The sequence below is a fragment of the Manis pentadactyla genome, chromosome 19, assembly GCF_030020395.1.
Source record: "Manis pentadactyla isolate mManPen7 chromosome 19, mManPen7.hap1, whole genome shotgun sequence".
Classification (NCBI taxonomy): domain Eukaryota; kingdom Metazoa; phylum Chordata; class Mammalia; order Pholidota; family Manidae; genus Manis; species Manis pentadactyla.
The window spans coordinates 10,227,621-10,248,640 of NC_080037.1; the positions used below are offsets into that span (position 1 = coordinate 10,227,621).

The 21,020-nt window shown below is 54.2% G+C and overlaps 3 protein-coding genes across 5 annotated transcripts; 1 reads left to right on the forward strand and 2 right to left on the reverse strand.

Annotated features, from left to right (window-relative positions):
* The first annotated feature begins 140 nt into the window (after positions 1–140).
* On the forward strand, positions 141–9,871 carry MEX3A (mex-3 RNA binding family member A). Its single transcript, XM_036922496.2, has 2 exons — positions 141–702; positions 4,288–9,871. The coding sequence occupies exons 1-2, from the start codon at positions 249–251 to the stop codon at positions 5,394–5,396; spliced, it is 1,563 nt and encodes a 520-aa protein (XP_036778391.1). The 5' UTR covers positions 141–248; the 3' UTR covers positions 5,397–9,871.
* Positions 9,872–10,690: 819 nt separating this feature from the next.
* Positions 10,691–16,352, reverse strand: RAB25 (RAB25, member RAS oncogene family). Of its 3 annotated transcripts, none has more exons than XM_036922492.2 (5): positions 16,087–16,348; positions 13,548–13,743; positions 12,136–12,329; positions 11,421–11,501; positions 10,691–11,030 (listed from the first exon to the last, which is right to left on the reverse strand). In XM_036922492.2, exons 1-5 carry the CDS (start codon positions 16,127–16,129, stop codon positions 10,903–10,905), a joined length of 642 nt encoding a protein of 213 aa, XP_036778387.1. In that variant the 5' UTR covers positions 16,130–16,348; the 3' UTR covers positions 10,691–10,902. The 3 variants fall into 3 exon arrangements, with proteins under 3 accessions (XP_036778387.1, XP_057350968.1, XP_036778388.1); XM_036922493.2 differs by having other exon boundaries at positions 10,922–11,145; positions 16,087–16,351; XM_057494985.1 differs by lacking the exon at positions 11,421–11,501 and having other exon boundaries at positions 16,087–16,352.
* Positions 16,353–17,463: 1,111 nt separating this feature from the next.
* Positions 17,464–20,438, reverse strand: LAMTOR2 (late endosomal/lysosomal adaptor, MAPK and MTOR activator 2). Its single transcript, XM_036922491.2, has 4 exons — positions 20,255–20,438; positions 19,782–19,944; positions 17,885–17,974; positions 17,464–17,649 (listed from the first exon to the last, which is right to left on the reverse strand). The coding sequence occupies exons 1-4, from the start codon at positions 20,320–20,322 to the stop codon at positions 17,593–17,595; spliced, it is 378 nt and encodes a 125-aa protein (XP_036778386.1). The 5' UTR covers positions 20,323–20,438; the 3' UTR covers positions 17,464–17,592.
* Between the last annotated feature and the right edge of the window lie 582 nt (positions 20,439–21,020).

Below are 21,020 nucleotides of genomic sequence, written 5' to 3' on the forward strand. Positions count from 1 at the left end.
TCTGCTTCTCTTTACCCCACCCCCACCCCGGGGGCTGGGGCGAGGGGAGTCGGGTTACAGGGTGTTTGGGGAGGGGGGCTTAGGGGGAGGGTCTATCTTTCTATCTCGCTTTCTTCCCCCCTCCCCAGTTCTTTGTTCCCCCCTCCCCACACACCCCCCTCCTCTCCCCTCCCCTCCTCTCCTCTTTTCCCTTCCACCACCTCTCTCTCTCTCCCTCTCTCTCTCTCTCCCCCAGCTTTTGTTTCGCCATGCCTAGTCTAGTGGTATCTGGAATAATGGAAAGAAATGGGGGCTTTGGAGAACTAGGATGTTTCGGGGGAAGCGCTAAGGACCGAGGGCTGCTGGAAGACGAGCGCGCCCTTCAGCTGGCTCTCGATCAACTCTGCCTCCTGGGTTTGGGGGAGCCCCCCGCCCCCACGGCGGGCGAGGACGGGGGAGGTGGGGGGGGCGGCGCCCCCGCGCAGCCGGCCGCCCCCCCGCAGCCGGCCCCTCCGCCGCCGCCGGCGGCGCCCCCGGCCGCCCCGACGGCGGCCCCCGCGGCGCAGACGCCCCAGCCCCCCACCGCCCCCAAAGGGGCCAGCGACGCCAAGCTCTGCGCTCTCTACAAAGAGGCCGAGCTGCGCCTGAAGGGGAGCAGCAACACCACGGAGTGCGTACCCGTGCCCACCTCCGAGCACGTGGCCGAGATCGTGGGCAGGCAAGGTAAGCGGGCGCCGGACCGCGGAGAGGCATTGGAGTGGGGGCACCCCAGCCCTACGCGGAAAGTTCGTTTCCTCTCTCCTTGCCCGCCTCTGGCTCTGTCCCTTCCCCACAAAGGGGGACCCGCCCCCTACCCTGATTTCCAAGTGCCACAAAGTTCCCTGCCACCCCCAGTCCGGACTGTTCTTCAGATCCTTCCTCCCCCAGGGCTCTGCCTTTAGACAAAGAAATATCCTCTCCTAGAGAGAGGGAAAAGGGAGGAGGGATCAGTCTCCCTATCCAGGGAGCCTGTCCGGAAGGGATGTCCACTTCTAGCCAGAAAAACTGGCGGAATGTGCAAAGAGTTACTCAGAGGCCCCTACTCGGATATCTGCTAGTGGTTTGGGAGGGGGCAATCCTTGGACCCCCAGCCGCTGGAGTTACAGACTTTAGGGGAAACCTGGCCCGGGAAGCCAGACTGAGTATCTGTCTCTTTGTTGGGCTGAGTGTAGGAATGGAAGGGGGTGTGGCCCATGGGAGGGTCCCAGACTGGGGGAGAGATGGGGAGGGGTGCTGCTGGGAGGAGGGAGTCCTCTGGTCACCTACACACCAAAGTTGAAACGTCTATGGGGTTTTGGAAGAGATGCCTCCAACGAAGTGCCACGTCCTGGCATGGACCGCTCCATCTCCCTCTCAGGCTTTTGTTCTGGGCTGGCCACAGCTAGGGGCCAGAGGCCTGGATAGGGGTCTCTGGTAGTGAGAGAGTAGGACAGGGCAGGAGGGGCTATGCTGGGTGGTGAGAAACCTTCCCCTGGAGGTTTGGTGGAGGGCGTGTGTCTGGGTGTGTTGGTGGTGGTCAGGGGCGGGGGTGCTGTAGAATTAATCCAGTGTAATATGTCTGATACCACACCCTCCTCCGCTCCAGCATCCCTGGGCGGGCTGGGGGTGGGAGTGTTGGTGAGGGTCCAGATTGAGCAGACGGGATCTTGGGGACCCTTCCTTCTCTCGGTTTTCCAGAGGGGAGTGGGGTGGGGGGGTTGGCGGGATTTGGAAATTGCACTGAGGCTGGGCCGGGGAGGTGTGGGGTGGGGGAGGAGCAGGGGAGGAGCTGTCCCACAGTGGGGAACAATAGAGGAGCTGCATTCCGGCTGGGAGTGAAGGAGGAGGCCAGCTGCTGGCAGGGGAAGAGGGGCAGCAAGCCAGGGGGCCCCTACTCCACATCCCATCTCAACCACCAGGACTGTTGGGCACTGGGGGAATTTTGCAGGGAGACCCAGAATGGAGGAGGGGAAGATGCCACTCCCCGGCACAGCCCTCATCCCCCTGGAGCACTCCGTCTCTTGACCGTCTCTTGAGATTTCTGGTTTAAAAAGTTGGATTTCCTGTTGTTGCCAGAAACTAAGGACCCAAAGCCCTGGAATTGGGTGGGGACACTGATATATTTTCTTGGGTGTGGGGGTGGTCTTGGGAGGCCCTGGAATTTCATGGAGTCATTCTTTCCTCTTCTGCCTCCGCATCAGATGGGCCTCTCATAAAAGTCGGGGGATTTCTCCTATTCAGAGAATATAAGCCTCCCCCTCGTTCCTTAAGCACCTGGAAGTCCTCCCTCTTGTCTGACTGCACTCCTCCTGCTGCCGTGTCAGTACTCCTCTATTTGACCTCTAGGAAGGTGAAGCCCAGTGGGTCTTCCTGTCAAGAGATGCTTCTTCAGGGTTGCAAAACCCAGAATGAGTTCCACAGATCGAGGCCTCAAGCTTTTCTCCTCTTTTGCCCCTGCCAGTCCGTCTCACCCCAACCCAAACCCCCAAAGATACCTAGGTTTCACCTAAGTTGATGAAGCCAAAACTTAGAGCCAGAGCCCAGGTGCCAATCAGATGCCATGTGAGTAGAAGTTGTAAGAGAAGGGACTTCACTGTTCCTCAGTTCTCCGTGCCTCACAAATAGAACAATCCTTTACTGACAGTAAGGATGTGGGCTTGACAACAGGTAGGACTTCTCAACTGCTAAGTGGTCTGAAGACAAAAAGGGAGAAGCAAATTCTCCTTCCTGAGGCCTCTCAAAGGTGAGGAGAGCTGCCCCCAGCCCACTCTATCCTGCCACCTGCCAATCTGTAGTGAAAGGAGAGGAAAAAAATAAGCTCACCTCAGGCCTGTGGTTGGAGGGTTGGGGCAGGGTCAGAAAACTGGGACTATGGCTTTGGTTTGGGGCACAGGGCATAGATAGTGTGGTGGGGGAGTGAGAAAGGGTGGTGAGTGTGTACCTGGACAAGGGTGTGAATGGGTCTATGGATGAATGGCAGTAGAAGTTGTGGGCACATAGAGGAATGTGCTGCCGGTGTGCTGGGGATGATGAGGATGGAAGAGGGGTGTATGGAAGGTTGAAACACGGAATCTGCACATGCGTGCACTCGTGTGTGTCGGGGTGATGTGAAAGTGTACCTTGAGCTTGCAGCGCAAGCATTGTTTAGCTAAAGGCACATGGTGCCTCATGGCTTTTAGGTCCGTGTGTGTGCAAACTCATGGCATGTGTGGCATGTGTGCTTCGAAAAACTGTGTGAGTAGCTGAGGCTGCGTGTGAAGCTCAGGGCAGGGAGAGGGAATGTGGGAAAGGAGAGAGGCTTGTCCAGTGAGGTCCACAGCCTTTAGAGATGGTGTGGCCATCCCAGCCTCCCTCCCTCTCCTCTCTCCCCTTCTTCCTCTCTGTCCCTCTTTGTCTCAGCTTTCTTCTTTCTCTTCCTGTCTCTCTCCCCAACCTCCCAGTTTTAACCCACTCCTACTTCAAAGCAGGAGAATGGGTCCAGAATGCCTTTTCCCTCCTCTGTTCAGCCCCAGGCCCATCTCAGCTCTCCTGCGCAAGGGACAGGGTGGCAGGAGTGTCCACAGGGTTAGGTGCTGTCACTCACAATCATTATCCTATCTCCATACTCCCTTTCCTCTTGAAACTGATCCTCAGACTCTTTCCAGTCTCCCACACTCCACTAGTTGCTGCAAACTTGCTATCAATTTGGGGCCTATTGAGAGACACTAATGGGTGGAAGGTGTGGAGAGGGATAAGGAGATGGGGGGTGTCAGTGAACCCTGGATAGATTAAAATGAATGGAAGTCAAGTGAGAAGTAGATTGTGGGGTTACTGAATGCTTTGGGGTTCTGTAGAAAGATCAGGGTCAGCAACAGATTGGGGAGGGTTGTGATTAAGTGATTTGGAAGTTTGTCAGTAGCTGGGAATCAGTAGAGAAACTGAGGGAAAAGCACATGGTCGGGGAGGAGTTGGTGAGTAGATCTGAGGTTAAGCAGCTTGTCTGGGAGGATCAGTGATTATTTGCCGGTTTCTGGGAGCCAATAAATTAGGAGGGTCCTGAGTGGAATTCAAGGGAAAGTTGGTTCATCTTGAAACCTGTGGTTGATAGAGATGTTGGATGGATCTGAGACAGGACGAGGGGATTGTTCAAGTCAGGGCAGATGGGGGTGCAGTGTTCCAAGGGTAGCCTGAGAGGTTCCTGGGGGGCTGGTATCTGGATATGTACAGGATATCAGGATCAGGAGCTTATAGGCCGCAGCACAAACCTTGCCCTGTGAGTTTCTTTCTCTCTCCCCTTCCCCTCTATCCCAGGCTGCAAGATTAAGGCTCTGAGGGCCAAGACCAACACATACATCAAGACACCAGTACGGGGCGAGGAGCCAGTGTTCATGGTGACCGGGCGGCGGGAGGACGTGGCCACAGCTCGACGGGAAATCATCTCAGCAGCCGAGCACTTCTCCATGATCCGTGCCTCCCGCAACAAGTCAGGGGCAGCGTTTGGCGTGGCGCCTGCCCTGCCTGGCCAGGTGACCATTCGTGTGCGGGTGCCCTACCGTGTGGTGGGCTTGGTGGTGGGCCCCAAGGGGGCAACCATCAAGCGCATACAGCAGCAGACCAACACGTACATTATCACACCAAGCCGCGACCGCGACCCGGTGTTTGAGATCACGGGGGCCCCGGGAAACGTAGAGCGTGCGCGCGAGGAGATCGAGACGCACATCGCCGTGCGCACCGGCAAGATCCTCGAGTACAACAATGAAAACGACTTCCTGGCGGGGAGCCCCGACGCAGCGCTGGATAGCCGCTACTCGGAGGCCTGGCGGGTGCACCCGCCCGGCTGCAAGCCGCTCTCCACGTTCCGGCAGAACAGCCTGGGATGCATCGGCGAGTGCGGAGTGGACTCCGGCTTTGAGGCCCCGCGCCTGGGCGAACAGGGCGGGGACTTTGGCTACGGCGGCTACCTGTTTCCGGGCTACGGCGTGGGCAAGCAGGACGTGTACTACGGCGTGGCCGAGACCAGCCCCCCGCTCTGGGCGGGCCAGGAGAACGCCACGCCCACCTCGGTGCTCTTCTCCTCCGCCTCCTCCTCCTCCTCCTCTAACGCCAAGGCCCGCGCGGGGCCCCCGGGCGCCCACCGCTCTCCTGCCGCCTCCGCAGGGCCCGAGCTGGCGGGCCTCCCGAGACGGCCGCCCGGAGAGCCGCTCCAGGGCTTCCCCAAACTCGGCGGGGGCGGCCTGCGGAGCCCCGGCGGCGGGCGGGATTGCATGGTGTGCTTCGAGAGTGAGGTGACTGCCGCCCTCGTGCCCTGTGGACACAACCTGTTCTGTATGGAGTGTGCAGTACGCATCTGCGAGAGGACGGACCCGGAGTGTCCCGTCTGCCACATCACAGCCACGCAAGCCATCCGAATATTCTCCTAAGCCCCTTGTCCCGTGCCTCCTGGGGCCACTCCCCAGGGGCCTGCCCTGGCGCTGTTTTTCACCAGGGCCTTTTGGAAATCAGTGATTTGAGGGGCAAGGTGCTTAGAGATACTCGCTCGCTGGGGAAGGGGGTGGGGGAGGCCATGGTGGCTGGAGGGTGGGCCACTTTCAGAGCCTCTGGTCACCCTGTCCTGGAAAGGGTGGGAGGGGGCCAGACCGGAAATTTTACTAGAGTTACAACTCTGATACCTCAACACACCCTTCAATCTGGAAGCAGCTAAGAGAAACTTGTTTTGCCAGAGGTGGCCGCTAAGGCATCCCGACCCCCTCTGCCCACCTCCCCCTCTGTGTGTCACAGTACCCCCTCCTCTGTGGAAGGGGTGGGGAAGGGAGAGGGAGAATCACCATCTGTATCTAGAGGTGCTCTTTACAATCCCCAAGACCTCTGGACCTGACCTCCGACCTCCTACATGACCCTTTAGACTCTGCACCGCCATATCCTGTTTGGGAATTCGTTCCTGAGTCTCAAACAGTATAAGGGAGTTGGAGCCTTTTCAGAATTCTGTGTAGACTTTGGGGTGGGAGGAAGCTTGTCAATCAAAAAGGGCTCAGAACTCATCTGTCCCCACAAAGCTGGGCTAGAGGAATCTGGAGAGGGTCACTCCTCTGTCCCTTGGGCTTGCCCTTCGTTCTGTCCCCCGCCTCCCTCCCTTTGGGTTCTGCTTTCTCCACCCTTTCCCCAGCTCTTCTCTTTGCTTCGCCGCGGAGGCTGTCACTCACAGCCCTGTACTGCTCTTCCCTTCTCCCCTCTCCCTTCTGCCCCTTCCAGCCCAGCTTTGGGGACATACTTCCCCTGGGGAGAAGTAGGGGGAAGAACATTTTGGTGGTCCCCTGATTCCTCTTCTGGCCCCTGGGGGGGGCCCTCTCTCCCACTTCTCCAAAGAAACACCTCGAATTCTTGATAGAATGTATCCCCATTCTCAGTGACAGTTTGAGGAGGGGACTGATATCGGGGTACATAAAGTGTCGAACCTCCACCTTTCTCATCTCTGGGCATTACATTTAGGGAGCAGTTCTTGAGCTGGATTTTCTGGTGGTGGGAGGGTTGAGCCAGGGTAGTGTGTGTGCTGTTTCAAGGAGCAGGAAAGGGCCTGAGGCAGGAGGAGAGGTGGTGGAGGGAAGGGCTGCCTCTCCCCCACTTCAGTGCCCCACTCCCTGCGCCCCTCTCTGGACTTGACCCGAACCCTTATTAGTGAGCAAATGATGAAGTCTCTGTTCCTACCCTTTGTGGTCGAGGGGAGAGGCCAGGTGTCCAGAGAGGGTCAGTTCAGGGCCAGGCAGGATCGGGGTGTGGCAGGGCCTGTTCTGAGAATCGTGTACTGTTCGCAGGGCTCGTACCCCCTTTGCTGCTCACCCACTGCTCCTAGAGCCGCCACCAGCCTTCCACTCCCCTGGTTCCGCTGGCCGGACCAGGAGAGGTTGGAGATGGGAGTTCCCGGGGGTCCCAGGAGATTCTTGTATATAGTGGGGTGGGACTGTTCAAGTGATCTCTGAGCACTTAAGCTCCGAAGTCCCATTCTTCCTGGATGGAGAGGGGGTGCAGGGATGGGAGTATAGAGGGGATTTCCTCCTCTCCTTCTGTTGTGAATTAACTCCCCTCTCCTCAGCCTTTCCCTCCAGACCACCAGCCAGGGAGAGGAGAGGAAAGAGGTCACAGCCAGGAAAACTGGCTTGCGACGCCTTCCCTCCTTCCCACCAATGTGAGCCATCCTGAGATGTCTGTACAAAAGAAACCAAACCAAATGGGCACCCTCGGTCACCGAGGGGGGTGGGGAGGGGGGTGGGAAGAAGGAATGTCTGTCTGTCAATCCCCCTCCCCCTCTCCACTCCTTACCCACAAAGGCAGAAGACTGTTACTCTAGGGGGCTTAGAAATTCAATCCCACCCTTACAGATTGAGCCAAACCTAGAAACAAACAAAACTCACAAAGACACAAAAGAAAGGAGAGAAAGAGAGCGTGAGAGGGAGCGAGATAGGCGACCAACAGAGAGGAGAGAAAACAAAAATAGCAAAAAAAAAAAAAAAAAAAAAAACAGTTCTTTATAATTTAATATTCTATTTTAATAAAGGCGTTTATTACCGTATAAATGTAGCAAAGAACCTGGGCTAATATGAAAAAAAAAAAAGACTTTTTATTAGGTAATTTATTATATGAAAAGGATATTTTATTTTATGATAAAGTGATCCTTAAAAAAAATAAAAAAACTTTAGAAGGCTTAGAATATATGTAGGGAGAGAAGAAGAAAAAAATACATTTGTATTCAGAGTTAAATCTTAAAGAAGTGTTTTTAATATATGTTCGGGTTTACGTTCCTTTTTTCCCCTACTTTTTTTTGGGGAGGAATGTCATTTGCTTTTGGGGGGAGCATCCTGGGATGGATGGTGGAGAAAGGGGCTAGGGGAACCGGTCCCCCTGGGGCCCTGCAAGTAGATGGGATTTCACTCTGGGCTCCCGTCCCCTCTCCCCTTCCCCCTCAGGGCGGGGAGCCGGCAGAGCTGAACAAAGAAAGGGATTAACAAGAAAGGAAGAAGTAGGACTGAGGATCCCTGGTGCCCCCCTTCCCCTGCCCCATCTCGGGGGCTCAAAAGGAGGGGAAGCTCAGAACTGAGGCCTAGCAGGCCTACGGGACCCCTCAGAGAGGTGTGAGATTTAAGAGAAATAGTTTTGTTTTGTTTAACCAAAAATGAGAGAGAGAGAGGAGAAAAGAAACCGAAGGGTTTAAAAGAAAAGAATACTACAAAATAATAATTATTAATAATAATTCAAATTTATTTCATATAATCCTAGAGAAAAAGAAAATAACTAGTTACTTAGTAGATGATATTCAGATAGCTTAAAGTTTAGTAGCATTGCGGGCCCCTGGGTCCAGTAGAATGTATAAAAGTTGTAATGAAAAGGAAAATAGAGGAGAGAGGTGGCTGAATCCACCCTGAGTCACCCGTCTTCAGATATCTGGATGGGAGCAGGTTGCTATTTAAGGCTGGGAACTTCCAGTCTGCTGGGGTTGATTCTGAGAATCCTTTAATTTTTTAATTGTAGGACAAATAAATACATGAGGGGTTCAGTTGCCAGGGTCTTTGAAAGGCTGGACATTGATAATTTCACCCAGATGGGAGCTGGGCTGGGGGCAGCAGAGGAGGGTGAGGGCTCTTGTCTGCAGCCTGCGCCCCTCCTCTGTGCCCCAGTCCGTGGGGGCCTGTTATCCTGTCAATCCCTCTGTGCCTGTTGGGCAGCCCTTACTCAAAAGTGTCCTCTCCCCCAGCTCAAACCTCCAGAGCTAGCTTCTCCCAGGCCTAATTGAGGAAGTCCTTAAAGTGTCACCTTAACCACTTCAAAGAATGATTCAAGAGCCTGATAGGGCATTCCACAGAGAGACGCGCACTTCTCACCTCAGAGCTTCAAGGGGACTGAGGGAGTCTGTCCCCCATCCATGTTCCCACCCAATATCCCACTTAGCTCTTGGCCTTCATAGCAGCAGTGGGTGTAACAATCTCAAAAAATCTTTAAAACCACACTGTGCTTTACAGGTTTGCAAAGTGCTTTATTGTCTCATAGAAGTTAGATTCCAAGAAGGACTTCCCACCTGCTGGGGTGGAGAGGAGGAGATGTCCTTGAAGGCCTGGGAGAACAGGGCCCCCAAGGGTATTAAGGCAAGGGGAGGGCAGTAGGGACTCTGGATGACCCTGACCCTAACCCTCTGCTCCAATCCACCTCCATCTGTAAGTGACACAGGTAGGGGTCATCTGTGTCCTGGCCTGGGGGCACATCACCCTCCCCACAAAAAATGGGGAGCTTGGTATTTTGCATGCATTATATTTAAAGCACTTGGCTTCTACCAAGCCCAGCCTGCAATCAGATCAGGCCCCTCCTTCCCATCCAAGGGGGAGCAGAGGTCCCTCGCTCCTTTTGGCAAGAGGAGCCTGCTCCGTTATACCAGTGACTGTCATGCCCCTCTTTGGTCCTAGACCCCAAACACATCTCCCTCTCCCCAGTTTACTCTTCTCACCCCACCTAGGGACAGATTTACCCCCTGCTCTTTTTCTCCTAGAAACCCCGCTAGTTTGGGAAGGTAGCGTCTGGGGTGGGGAGGGCTTCCCTTTCCCCCGCTCAAGGGTGCGGGTGGGGTAGGGTGGGTTGGGGGAGACAGCCCTGGGGCAGGGGGGATGTTCTCTCCACTGTAGAAAGTAGAGTAGGATTGTGGTCAGACTTAATTTGAGGCATCTAGTGAAGACACATATGAATCCACCAAGGAAAAATACTTCAAAAGCAAAATAAAGGCGGGAAACAAAACGGACCCATAAATAATCCAGTCAAAGTGATGTTGCACAAAATGCAGAGAAACCAAGAAAGGGGAGGGTTAATGTATTAAATGTGCTATTAAGAACTTAATTTTATTAAAAGTATTATTACTTAAGGCTGTGGCTTCTTTTCTCTGCACACGGATGGGTCTGAACCACCTCTGGATGAGTGGGGGGGGACCCTGTGGGGATTGTAGCTGGAGGTATTCCCCAGGTAATTCTGGGGGCCCCTGCCCACCTTGCAGGAAGTGGATGGCTCCTCCTCTGTTCTCCATGGCTCCCTTCTTGCGTTTCTAAACACTCAGTCCCCTCTTTTCCCATTTACCACCTTCTGTTCCTTGGGGGTACCATCAGACCTCCTTCAACGCTAGACAGCCAATGTCTGGGCTCGATGGAGCCGGGACAGAGAGCTAAGACCTTACCCACTCATCCACACCAGAGTCAATCCATCCCTGCGTACCACATCACCCCCTCTTTGGGGTTAGGGATGGAAGACTTGGACCTTCCACCTCCCAGGCTTACCCCCTGACCCCAGCACACACACACAGGGCTGGCCCTGACTCCCCATCCTCTCTAAATCTGCCCCCCACCCACCTCCTCCCCACACCCCTGGCATTGGAGTGACCTCAGTTCTTGGCACCAGGGCCCTGGGCACCAGATGGTGCCTGCCGATGCTTTCCTTTGTCTCGCCTTCCAGATACCCCTCTCTGCCATGCTGTCTGCCCTCCCCCACCTGCCTTGGGGGTTGGCAGAGGGAAGGGCGGGCACCTCCCACCCCTTTGGCGCTGTCCCCAGACCACAGGACTCCAGAGGCAGCTGGCCCTGGGGGGCAGTGGGTATGGTGGGGAGGATGGAGGGAGGCGGAGGGAAACATGGACTCAGAGGAGGGGCCTGAGTTGAAGGGGAGGCACAGACGGGGCAGCAGGATGGCTAGGCATTGATACAAAACAGCTTTATTTGAGGGCTCGGTGAGGGAGCGGACAGATAATAGAGATTCGTGGTGGGGGCGTGGAGGCCTCAGCTCTGTGGGGCTGTGAGGCAGGAACTAGCCACTCTGACATCTGGGACCCCAGGGCAGGGAAAGGGCCTGGAGCTGGGTGGGGGGGGCATCAAAACGCCAGCGGGGCACGGTGGGGGCTGGCCAAGGTCAGAGGCTGCTGCAACAGGCCCTCTTCTCACCAGAGCCTGGCCCCTGCCCAGCCTGGGCACTGCCCAAGGTGATGGCATTGGTCCGGGTGTTGTTCTGCCTCTGCTTGGACACCTTGGCAAAGATCTCTGAGGGCAGAGGGCAGTGATCAGGTCAGAAGAAGATTCGGAGCCCACTCTCCCCATATACCCACTGTATGCCCCTTTCAGAGCAATGGGGTGGCCACACTTCAAGGAGATTTTCCTGGAAGAAAATGCACTTTGAGCACCCGGGACCTTCTGTTAACCTGGGTGGAGAGGGACTAATACTCAGCTCCCGGGGAAACGCGGCCTTCTGTTTCCTACCCTAAGCTCCAGGCTGAGCAGAGGATCTTAGGGAGGCTCTAAGGGGGCTGCGGGCCCACAGAGGGGCTCAGCATCAGCTGGGGTGGGCAAGGGCTGACTGCCTGCATTCCTACCACTGCCCACAGAAGCCTCAGGGGTGGGGTGGGGGTACCAAATGGAGGCAGGAGCTCTAACCTTTGAGGACAGTCTCAAAGGCCAGCTCAACATTGGTGGAATCCAGGGCTGAGGTCTCCAGAAATAGCAGCCCATTGTTTTCTGACAGGAAAGGAAACACACCATTAACTGTGGGGGTCAAAAACAATAATACTAATATTTACTTAATGTTTAGTATGTACATTTGCTATGTGCTAAATCCTTGTCATGTGTAGCTCATTGAATCCTCAGAACAACCTGTGAGGATGGTTTCACTGCTATCCCTTTTTCAAAGAGGAAATGGAAGCCTAGAAACACGGAAGGGATGAACGAAGAACTTGCTTGGTGCCTGACATCTGGCCCAGAGATGTGAGGCTGGGCAATGGGACTCCAGAGCCTGCACCTTTATCACTATATTCTGCTGCCTTTAAACCCCAGAAAACTGCTGGGGCAAGTGTGACTGCAGATGGTCAAGGAAGCCTGCCTGCTACACTTAGGGTATCTGAGCACTGCAGGGTGGGCTGTCTTAAAATCAACTATGAATAAATAACCGCCCCAAAAGACAACCTCAGGGCAAGTGGTGGGACCTAATGAGGGACACAGAGAAGAAAGGCTAGGAGATTCTGGGGGAGAGAGGATGGACGTAGGGGACCCTGTAGAGGAAGTCCAGGCTTGAGCCCTAGGGTGGGAGCAGGGCTGGGGAGGCAGGAGCTGGGATGGCATGGGCAGGGCTGCAGGGGTCATGGTGGGCTCTCACCAGCGAACATGCGGGCCTCTTCAGTGGGCACCTCCCGGGCCTGGTTGAGGTCACTCTTGTTACCCACGAGCATGACAACGATAGTGGCCTCAGCGTGGTCATAGAGCTCCTTCAGCCAGCGCTCTACCACAGCATAGGTCTGGTGCTTGGTTAGGTCAAAAACCAGTAGGGCCCCCACTGCACCACGATAGTACCTGGGTGGGGTAGAGGGATGGACGGAGGCAACCTCAGAGCAGAGCCCTCGAGCCAAGAAGCCAGAGATGAGCACGAGAGATGGAGAAATACGAAACTGGGGTCCAGGGACCCAAATCCACGCGGGGCAGCCCAAGCTTGATGCTGAGAACCCTCCAGGGAGACTGGTATTGGACCCCTCCAGGACTCACCTCCCTTCTCTAGAACCACTCACTCTCATTCCTGCCTAGCCCCTCTGCTTCCTCAGGTCCTTTGTTCTGATTTTAGGCCCTGCTGTCCACCAACATATACCTGGGCTCTGGTCAAGATCAGCCTCCTGGAGGCCCTACCTCCAAGATCTTCCTCACATGCCTCCTTGACCCACAGTGCCCTCTTTTCTCTTGTGGCCATTTCTCTAGGACCAGCTAAATGCCTCCCATAAATAGCAGTCCCTGAGTTGACCATCGGAGGCATTCTTGCAAATATCCAGCCTCACTCCTGGAATTAGATAGGGCTTCTTTAGACTGGTGACATCTAACTATTCCCATTGTAATGATGTCAGCTGAGGCTCCTAAGAAGTCAAGTGACTGTCCAAGAGTGATGAGTGTGTGCTCCCGTAGCCCCTGACCCTTGCTTCCTGTCCCCTGGCAGCTGCTGTCTCCCACCACACACACACAGACCCCCTTCCTTACACTTGGCCTGACACTGACTGAGAGAGGCTCTGCATGTGGTGTCAGGAGGCTTAAATTCCTCTGTCCTCTGAGTCTTTGTAAAATGCAGCTGAGGAATCCAGCCCTTCATGTTCATGGTTAAATGGTGAAGATTGCCAAGTGCAAACTTATCTCACTGTGCAGAAGTGGGGGGCACTCTCGATCCTGTGCCTGTCCGCTTCCCAGCTCCACCCTGATCTCACCTGCTCAAGCCTCAAGCTCCATGTGCTTAGGGATGAATTACAGCACCTTACTCTCGTGAAACTTTGGGGACTACAGAAAATGCCCAATGTGAAGAGCCTTGTACCTTCCTGGGCATATAGCAAAGGCCTAGGAAGTGGTGGCAGTGACTCCTGGTTTTAGGCCCAGTGGTCAGTATCACTGTGTCCTACGTAGGGCTGGGTGTGGCTTGCAGTACTGGGTCTCCTGCGCTGGTCCTTGGCATCCTGAGTCCACCAGGGAGCGCACTGCTGAGCGCCCTGACCTCCCCAGCAGCCCCACACCCCAGCAGTCCCCTGGCCCCAGGCTCACGCCGAGGTGATGGCTCGGTACCGCTCCAAGCCAGCTGTGTCCCAGATCTGAGCCTTGACAGCAGCGGTGCCCAGCAGGACAGTGCGGGTGGAGAACTCGACCCCGATGGTGGTTCGGCTGTCATGGCTGAACTCATTGCGCGTAAACCGGGATAGCAGATTGGTCTTCCCCACGCCTGACTCGCCGATCAGCACCACTGGAGGAGCAGAGGGATGAGGGCTGAGCTCAGGTCAGAGTGGCCCCAAGCCCACCTGAGCTTGGGGAGTCTGCCGGTCAAAAAAGGGAACTGAGCTCAGAAAGATGAGCAGGGAGCCAGGTCTCCCAGCAGAGATGGGTCTGCAACTCTGCACAACTCTGCAACTCTGAAAGGAGCCAAGGGGCTTACAGGGTTCTAGGCCCGGACTGTTGAGACATGGCTGCAACGTCAGCCTGCATTTCTGGTGATGGAATGACTATGGCTGCTTGTGGGTGTTGACGTTCAGGGGCATGGGTAGGGGCTGATATACGTATGACCCACAGATTGCACAGACTCTGAATGAGCATCCAGGATCAGAGGAGGCTGCCTAAGGTGGTTCTGGGAGAGCAGGCTGGTGCCACGGGAGCCACATCTTATGGGCTCTGGTCCCCACTTCGCCTCTGATTAGCTATGTGATCTTGAACAGGTGACTCACCTTCTCTGGGTCTCAGTTTCCTTGTTTATAAAATCTGTAAAGGTCCCTCTAACTTAAAAAATGCTTATTTGTGTAGGGCAGGAAAGAGCTGGGATATGTATGGGTGTGTGTGTGTTTGTGTTCCTACCTCTCCTCCTGGAACCTCCTCCCCATCTCATCCCTCCCAGGGGTGAGCTGCCAGCCCTACCCTTAGGCCCGAAAGGTGCTCAGGGCAAGAGCTTTGGAGTCAGATAGACCTGGGTTTGAGTACTGACTTTGTGACCATTTCTAAGCTACTTACTCTGTCCCATCATTATCTGTAAAATGGAAATATAAATAAAATGGAGACATAGATTGAGTGCCTACTATGTGCCAGGCACCATCCTAAAGGCTTTATACATATTAACTCATTTAACCCTCACAATAATGCTATGAGGCAAGTACATTATTATTATCATCCCACTTTTACAGATAAGGAAAAGGAGGCACATAGGGGATTAAAATGACTTGCACAATATAACACAGCCAGGGTAGTGGAGGTGTGCTGCCCAGATTTGCCTTCGAGGACTTGCCCCCAGCTGCAGGGAGTGCAGTCAGCTGATAGCTCCTTCAGCATCTGCCTCTGGTGCAGAGGGCAGCCTCACCTAAGGTCCTGCCTTTCTTGGGCACCCTGCATCCCGTGCCCCAGCAAGGTGAGGGGATCGCCCTTGGCCAAGGCTGTGTGACCCTGCACTACAGTTTGAGCTCTCTCTAAAGCTGTTTCCACCCCCTTCCTTTACTAGTGTTCATGCATAATAAATACCTTACACCCCAAACTTCTCAGTATCTGCTTCTGAAGACTCCACCCTGCAATCACTAGTAGGTGGCAGAGCTGGGATCTGAACTCAGCTAGTCTGGCTCCTGACCTGATGCTTTCAGAATGGAAGATACCTTCTTGGGGGTTGCTGTAGTGACTGATGAAGTAGTGACTGGCATATACTAGGGGCTCAGTAAATGATAGTTAGTAGCAGCGGTACTGTCCCAGACTCCTGCTAACCCTTACCCTGTCTCCCCTTCCTGGGAAACATGCTGGGAGTTCAGGTTCTCCAAGCCAAGTGCCTGCGAGTCCCAGCTTAAGTGAGGGTGGGGCTGAGGCTAGGAGAGGCGGCCGGGTGGAGTGGCTGGACAGGGAACCACAGTTCTGCCAGCCAGCCCCGCCCTGAAGGAGGAATGGAGGCGAGGGTGGGGGTGGCACCGCGTGCTGGGGAACAATAGTGGGGCCAAACCCAGGGGCTGAGATAAAGGAACAACAAAGATTCATGCCCACTTCCAGGGACAGCCTGGATTCGTGCCTGGTATTTGGACCTCAGGGGTCTTCCGAGGGACAGAAGACGAGGCCATGGCCTTAAAATTTCTCTGGCTTCTATTAGACCCTGCTCCCAATTCATTACCTCTTCCTTATGTCTTCACCGAGCCCTATGATGGGATAAAGCTCTCCTTTCTTTCCTTTCCTGTACATCTACCCAGAAAGATGACCTTCTTCCTCTAAAGTCTGCTTGTTGCCCCTCTTCTCAGGAGGGAAGTCCTCTCTGAAGTCTGCCCTCCATCTCTTGTGCTGCAGTGGCAGACTACTCCTAGGGATTTGGGTTTCCCTTAGGAATGGGGCAAAATAGCCTATATACTAGCACTATAAAGGGGTGATCAGTAATGTTTTTTACAACTGTTGAGCATTCTGGCAGCTCCGGGACTTTCCCCCCAGTAACCAGACCCTCCCCCACTCCCTGCAGCTTTCTTTCTTATCTACAGGAATGATGAGCCGCAGGGGGTTCCGGTAGGCGATAAGAAAACAGACTGTGGTCTCTTTCTGGGTCTCTCTCAGGCTTCCTTTTTCCTTATGTACCCCAACTCACCCTTGAAGACAAAGTTATAATCATCCTCAGTTCCGTTCCCCATCTTGGCTCTGCATGGAGGGTGCAAGAATCTTCGGGGACAGAGGTGACCAGTTTATGCGTTGGTTCAATGCCTTCAACCCTCAGCTCTCAAGAGTCCTGGATCTGCCCGTCCTCTCACTGGGGGTAAAGAAACTTCTGCAGCCAGTGGATTGAGTTAGGCAGGGCCCTGGAAGGCTTGGCTCCAGCAGGCAGGGGTGCTGTAAGGAAGCTGAGAGGACGGAAGCTGGGAACAGGAAGAGCGGGGTGGCTGGAGACCTGGGGCTCGGGTGGGTGGAGAGATGATGACGTCAGACAGGTTAGACAGGTTGGGTGTCTGCTCTCAGCCTGGGTTCCCGCAAGCCAGAGAGCTGGCTCCCGGGGCCGGCTGAGGACTGAGTGTGCATTGCTAGGCTCCTGGGACCTGTGGCCAGGGGGGCGCAGCCACCAGTGTGAGAAATAACCTCTCAAGGAGCAGAAAGCCTCTGGTGGTGGTGGTGGGTGAGGGATAAGTGGGGGCACCAGAGGAAGGGCTGTTGGCGTGAGGGGCTGGGACTAATGGGAGGCCAGCCACCCTGCTGCAGTGCAGTTCTGGGAGCTACATTTTGGATACAGCAACTTCTGCCCCTCCCTGACAGCCCAGGGCCTGGGATGGGCAGCTCGTCGCTCTGGGTGGAGCTGGGACTTGCCACCTGCCTCTTCCCTGGGTTGTGTCCCTTCCCATGGCTCTGGGAAAGGGGCTAGTAGCTACCTGTCCAGACCTGTTCTAAGGATACTGGGAAGTGGGATACCTGGGGCAGAAACAGCCAGATGGGGTGAGGGGACAGATCTGGAGATGAGGGTCTCTGGGTTTCTTCTTCTGGCCCCTCCCCAGGACCTGAGGTCTCCCGTCTTGCAAAGACCTTCAAGATCTAGAGAGGGTGAGCATGTGAATGCCTGAGTGAAGAGGAAAGGGGTGGACCCTTGTAGGCAGCTAGGGGGCACCCTCCCAACCCCAAGAGTAGAAATGGCACCCCAACACCAAAGTTGGGACTGAAGGACACTGAAATCCCAGGACCCTATATTCTTTGTCCATGACCCCCACCAGCCCCTTGCTCCTCTGAGCTCACACCCAAGTTTTTGCCAGCCAGGTGGGTAAGATTCTGCTCTGAGCAGCAGGGGCCAGGTGAAGTCACGTCGCTGGAGAAGCTGGGGTTGCCGAAGCACCACCACCACCAAAAACCATTTGGTTGTTGGAGGTCATGGTGAAGGAGTGGATGGAAAGCCATCTTTGTAGAACATGAAGAATCTTGTAAGCAATCCCTGCTCCTTTCTGTGACCTCTGCTTCCTCCCATCCCAGAAGGCAGCCAAGACACGAGACGGGAGGTAAAGTTTATTAGTGGAAAACACAAAGGTTTCCCCTCCCACCACAGTCCAGTTTTCCCAGGGGACGCCACCCCTCCAAACGGTCATCTATCTTTTATGACCCCAACTTCCACCAAGGCCCATTATGATGCTGCTACTTGGGTGAGGGGCTCCTCCAGGTACTGCACCAAGGCCTGGGCCTGCGGGAGGGGAAGAGAAATGAGTCCCACACAAGGACTGCCACTAGAGGGATCCCAAATCCAGCTCTCCTCCCAGTGCTGAGCACCCAGCCCCCAGCCTCGGCCTGATGTGAGAGTTGGCCCACATCAGACATGCACCGGGTGACACGAGGACTCCAGGAAGGTGAGGGTGGGAGTGGGCACAGTGATGGAACACAAGACCAGGCCCAGGGTAGAGGGACAAGCACATACACACCTTGGCCTTGAGCATTCCGAAGCCCACGGTCTCCTTGGCGTACATACACAGCAGAAGGTTGGCCACACGGGTGATGGCCACACGGCCCTCCTGGGGGGGGGGGTGATGTATGGGATGTGGTGTCCTGCTGGGCACCCCTAGCCCCCTCTTTCCCCAAAGACTTCTCTCTTTCTCTCTCTTGACTATATCTTCCTTCCATGCCCTGGGCATGGCCAGAGCTTCAGCTGGGGGTGCTTTAGCCACAATCCTGGACATGGGGTCCTGAGCCTGGATTCCAGGCTCAGCACAACCACCCACTGACCAAGTTACTCTGGGAAACTCAACCTCCCAGCAACTCAGTTTCTCTTTCTGGAACCCCCACTTCACCCCAGTTGGTGAGCGTGCCAGCACACTGGAAGGAGTTTTACTATCTACAAAGGGCTGCCCTGGTGGTGATTTTATTACTATGGGTTCACCCCAAAGACATTGTAAGTGGCTTGAGAGTAGTGACCCAACTTGTATTTCTCCTCTTTTCCCATGGTAACATTCTTCAAATTGCAGGTTTAATCCCAGGGTTAGATCAATTAAGGAGTTTAAGCAGCATTAAAGGAAAAAGAAGAGAAATGATATGCATTGCATGTAGTAAGGAAAGTACTTTATGAAGCTTTGTTTTAGTGGGTCTACGTGTATCCTGGGCTCTGAATTATATTTCTTATGGCTGGGGTGTAGTCAAAATGTTTGAAAGCCATCGCCTATAGCCAGCTCTAGGCCAGACACCAAGTAGGAGTCATCAGTTGAATGGAAATGGGTGGGGGTGGAGGAGTAGGCAGTTGAGTTACACTGGAAATCCTTCCTAGAGAGTTCACTCCTAGGCCTTTTCAACTGGGTTCAGCCAACTTTCACCAGGTATCCACTATGTGCTGGAAACCAGGTGCTGCACTCCTTGCCTCTCTAGCTGCATCTACTAACCTCCCCCATTCTCATGCAGCTCTATCCACATTAACCTACTGATCCCTGACCAGGCATCATTCTGCCTCAGGGCCTTTGCACTTACTGTTCTGTCAGAAATGTTCTTCCCCAGTCATGTGGCTTGCCAACTTCCTTCAGATCTTTGATGACATGTCACCTTTTCAGTGAGATTGTCTCTAATACATGCCTCCCTTCTCACTTCCTTACTTTTCCTCCATAGCATTTTCAATACCTAACACTACTTTTTAAACCTACATAACATATTTTACTTTAAGGCATATATATGTAAGACTGTAAGTTTCATCAGGGCAGCAATTGTCTGTCCTGTTTGCAGCTTTTTTTCTGGTCCCGAGAACACAGCAAGGACCTAAAAATTTGTTGACCAAACAGATACAAAAATGAGTGAGACAGTTCCTGTTTCTAAGGAGTTAAATCTAATGGCCACTTCCCCTTTCTGGACTTCATTTCCTTTCTCTGTAAACTGAAGGGATGGAATTAGGGTCTGGAAACTGCCATGCTTCTATGAGTCTGTGAATCTGGGATGACAACAGTCTGTGCTTGCACATTATTCTACAGTTTATATCTACTTTTTCATTTGATCTTCACAATTGTTAGTATGCGCGTTTGTGTGTGTGTTGGTGGGGATGGGAATCATTTTTTCCACCTTAGAGATGTGGTAAAGAGGCTCAGAGGTTCGGTGACTTACCCAAGGTTCAACAAATAGCAAGTGGCCAGCTGAGACCAGAAACCTAGTCAGACCACCCGCCCAGGGATCCTTCCTCACCACCACTTGATGAACAGGGTCTGCCTATTATAAATGCTGCTGTAGACCAACTTAGTAATCTTCGGGAGATCCTGTCCTTGCCTCTCCAACCATTCTGCATTGGGTCCAGGTCGCCCCCAGGGGATCCCCTAGAGGGAAGAGAGGAAGTAGCTCCCCTTTCCATACCATGCAGTCCATGAGGATGAATTTGAGATTGTCTTCATTAAACGCTTGGTTCCCGTTTCGATCGTAGGCGGCCCAGATGTTACTGGCGATGGCCGCAGTGACTCGGGCGTCCGTATCCCCGTAACCGGAGTAGGCAAGCAGAGACCCCTCGTTATTCAGCAGCCTATTGAGGGACGGGAAGGGAATCGACGTCCTCAGGACGGGGACTAAAACGCCTAGGATCCCATCCCAACTCCCGCCACTGGGGCGTATAGAAAGCAAGCGTCTGGGCTGAGCGTGTCCTGGAACCTGCTCCAAGCACCCGGCGCGTCGGTTTCCCTTTTCAAGAGGGCCCTCCAGGTAGGTAGGTTCCGGAGCTACTGCCCCTTCTTCCACCTCCTCCCTTTCTGGAAATCCTTCCCCACCCCTTCCTTGGAGGGCCGCGCGCAGCCCCACTCCAGTGCTCGCCGCTCGGGTCCTCGGTCCGCACTCACAGGGTGCTCTGGACACCTCCAGTGTTGGCTTGGCTAAGCACCTGGGTCAAAGCCTTGGGACGCAGCATGCCTCTGGCTCCTAACACTGGGCTTCCACACCCAGATCCCAGAGTTGCCTCCAGCCGGCCTCCGCCTGCCGCTTCCCGTAGTCCGGCTGCCCTCCTCCGGAACACCCTGGGAGTTGTAGTTTCCTGGCTTGGCTTGTGTGGCGCTGACTCAACACCGCCCCCACTGCGGGGATCACTGGGAATTGAAGTTTTTCATGGCCTCGAGAGGCACCCTGGGAACTATAGTTCACCTTTACACAGACCATGCGGTTATGGGGGAAAAGAGCGGGAATGAAAAGACAGTGGTAGTCTGGAAAGACATTTAAGTCTCTCGGGGAGGGATAAGTCATCATATCCAGTTGGCAGCCCACGATAAATCAATTAAAAAAAAAATCCCTGAATTTGTCAGGCACACCTTTGGTTATTTTTCAAAGCAATGTTCTACGTTATGCACAGTTTCATGAGATGAGATAAATACTACTGAGGAAAGCAAGGCTCAGAAAGGCCACGCAGGCAAAACCCAGGTCTCTGGACTTAATAGACTTCATTCAGGCCACGACGCACGAGGAACAGAGTCAATTGTAGAGATGAGATCTTAGGTGGACATCTAGAAGTGGGAAAATTCAACCTGTCAAGTGGGGAGAGGCCCCAAGCCTTGAAAGGATTTGGGCTTCTCCAGAAAGGCCAGTTATCACAGGGAACAGAGATAAAACAGCCAC

Excerpts from the sequence above, each read along its gene's own strand:
- MEX3A (XM_036922496.2), top strand. The coding sequence starts at position 249 with ATGCCTAGTCTAGTGGTATCTGGAATAATGGAAAGAAATGGGGGCTTT. Across the intron at positions 703-4,287 it reads CGAGATCGTGGGCAGGCAAG|GCTGCAAGATTAAGGCTCTG; the intron begins GTAAGCGGGCGC and ends CCTCTATCCCAG.
- RAB25 (XM_036922492.2), bottom strand. The coding sequence starts at position 16,129 with ATGGGGAACGGAACTGAGGATGATTATAACTTTGTCTTCAAGG. Across the intron at positions 13,744-16,086 it reads TTATAACTTTGTCTTCAAGG|TGGTGCTGATCGGCGAGTCA; the intron begins GTGAGTTGGGGT and ends CTGCTCCTCCAG. Across the intron at positions 11,502-12,135 it reads AGAGGCCCGCATGTTCGCTG|AAAACAATGGGCTGCTATTT; the intron begins GTGAGAGCCCAC and ends CTTTCCTGTCAG.
- LAMTOR2 (XM_036922491.2), bottom strand. The coding sequence starts at position 20,322 with ATGCTGCGTCCCAAGGCTTTGACCCAGGTGCTTAGCCAAGCCAACACT. Across the intron at positions 17,975-19,781 it reads TCATCCTCATGGACTGCATG|GAGGGCCGTGTGGCCATCAC; the intron begins GTATGGAAAGGG and ends CCCCCCCCCCAG. Across the intron at positions 17,650-17,884 it reads TCGGAATGCTCAAGGCCAAG|GCCCAGGCCTTGGTGCAGTA; the intron begins GTGTGTATGTGC and ends CCCCTCCCGCAG.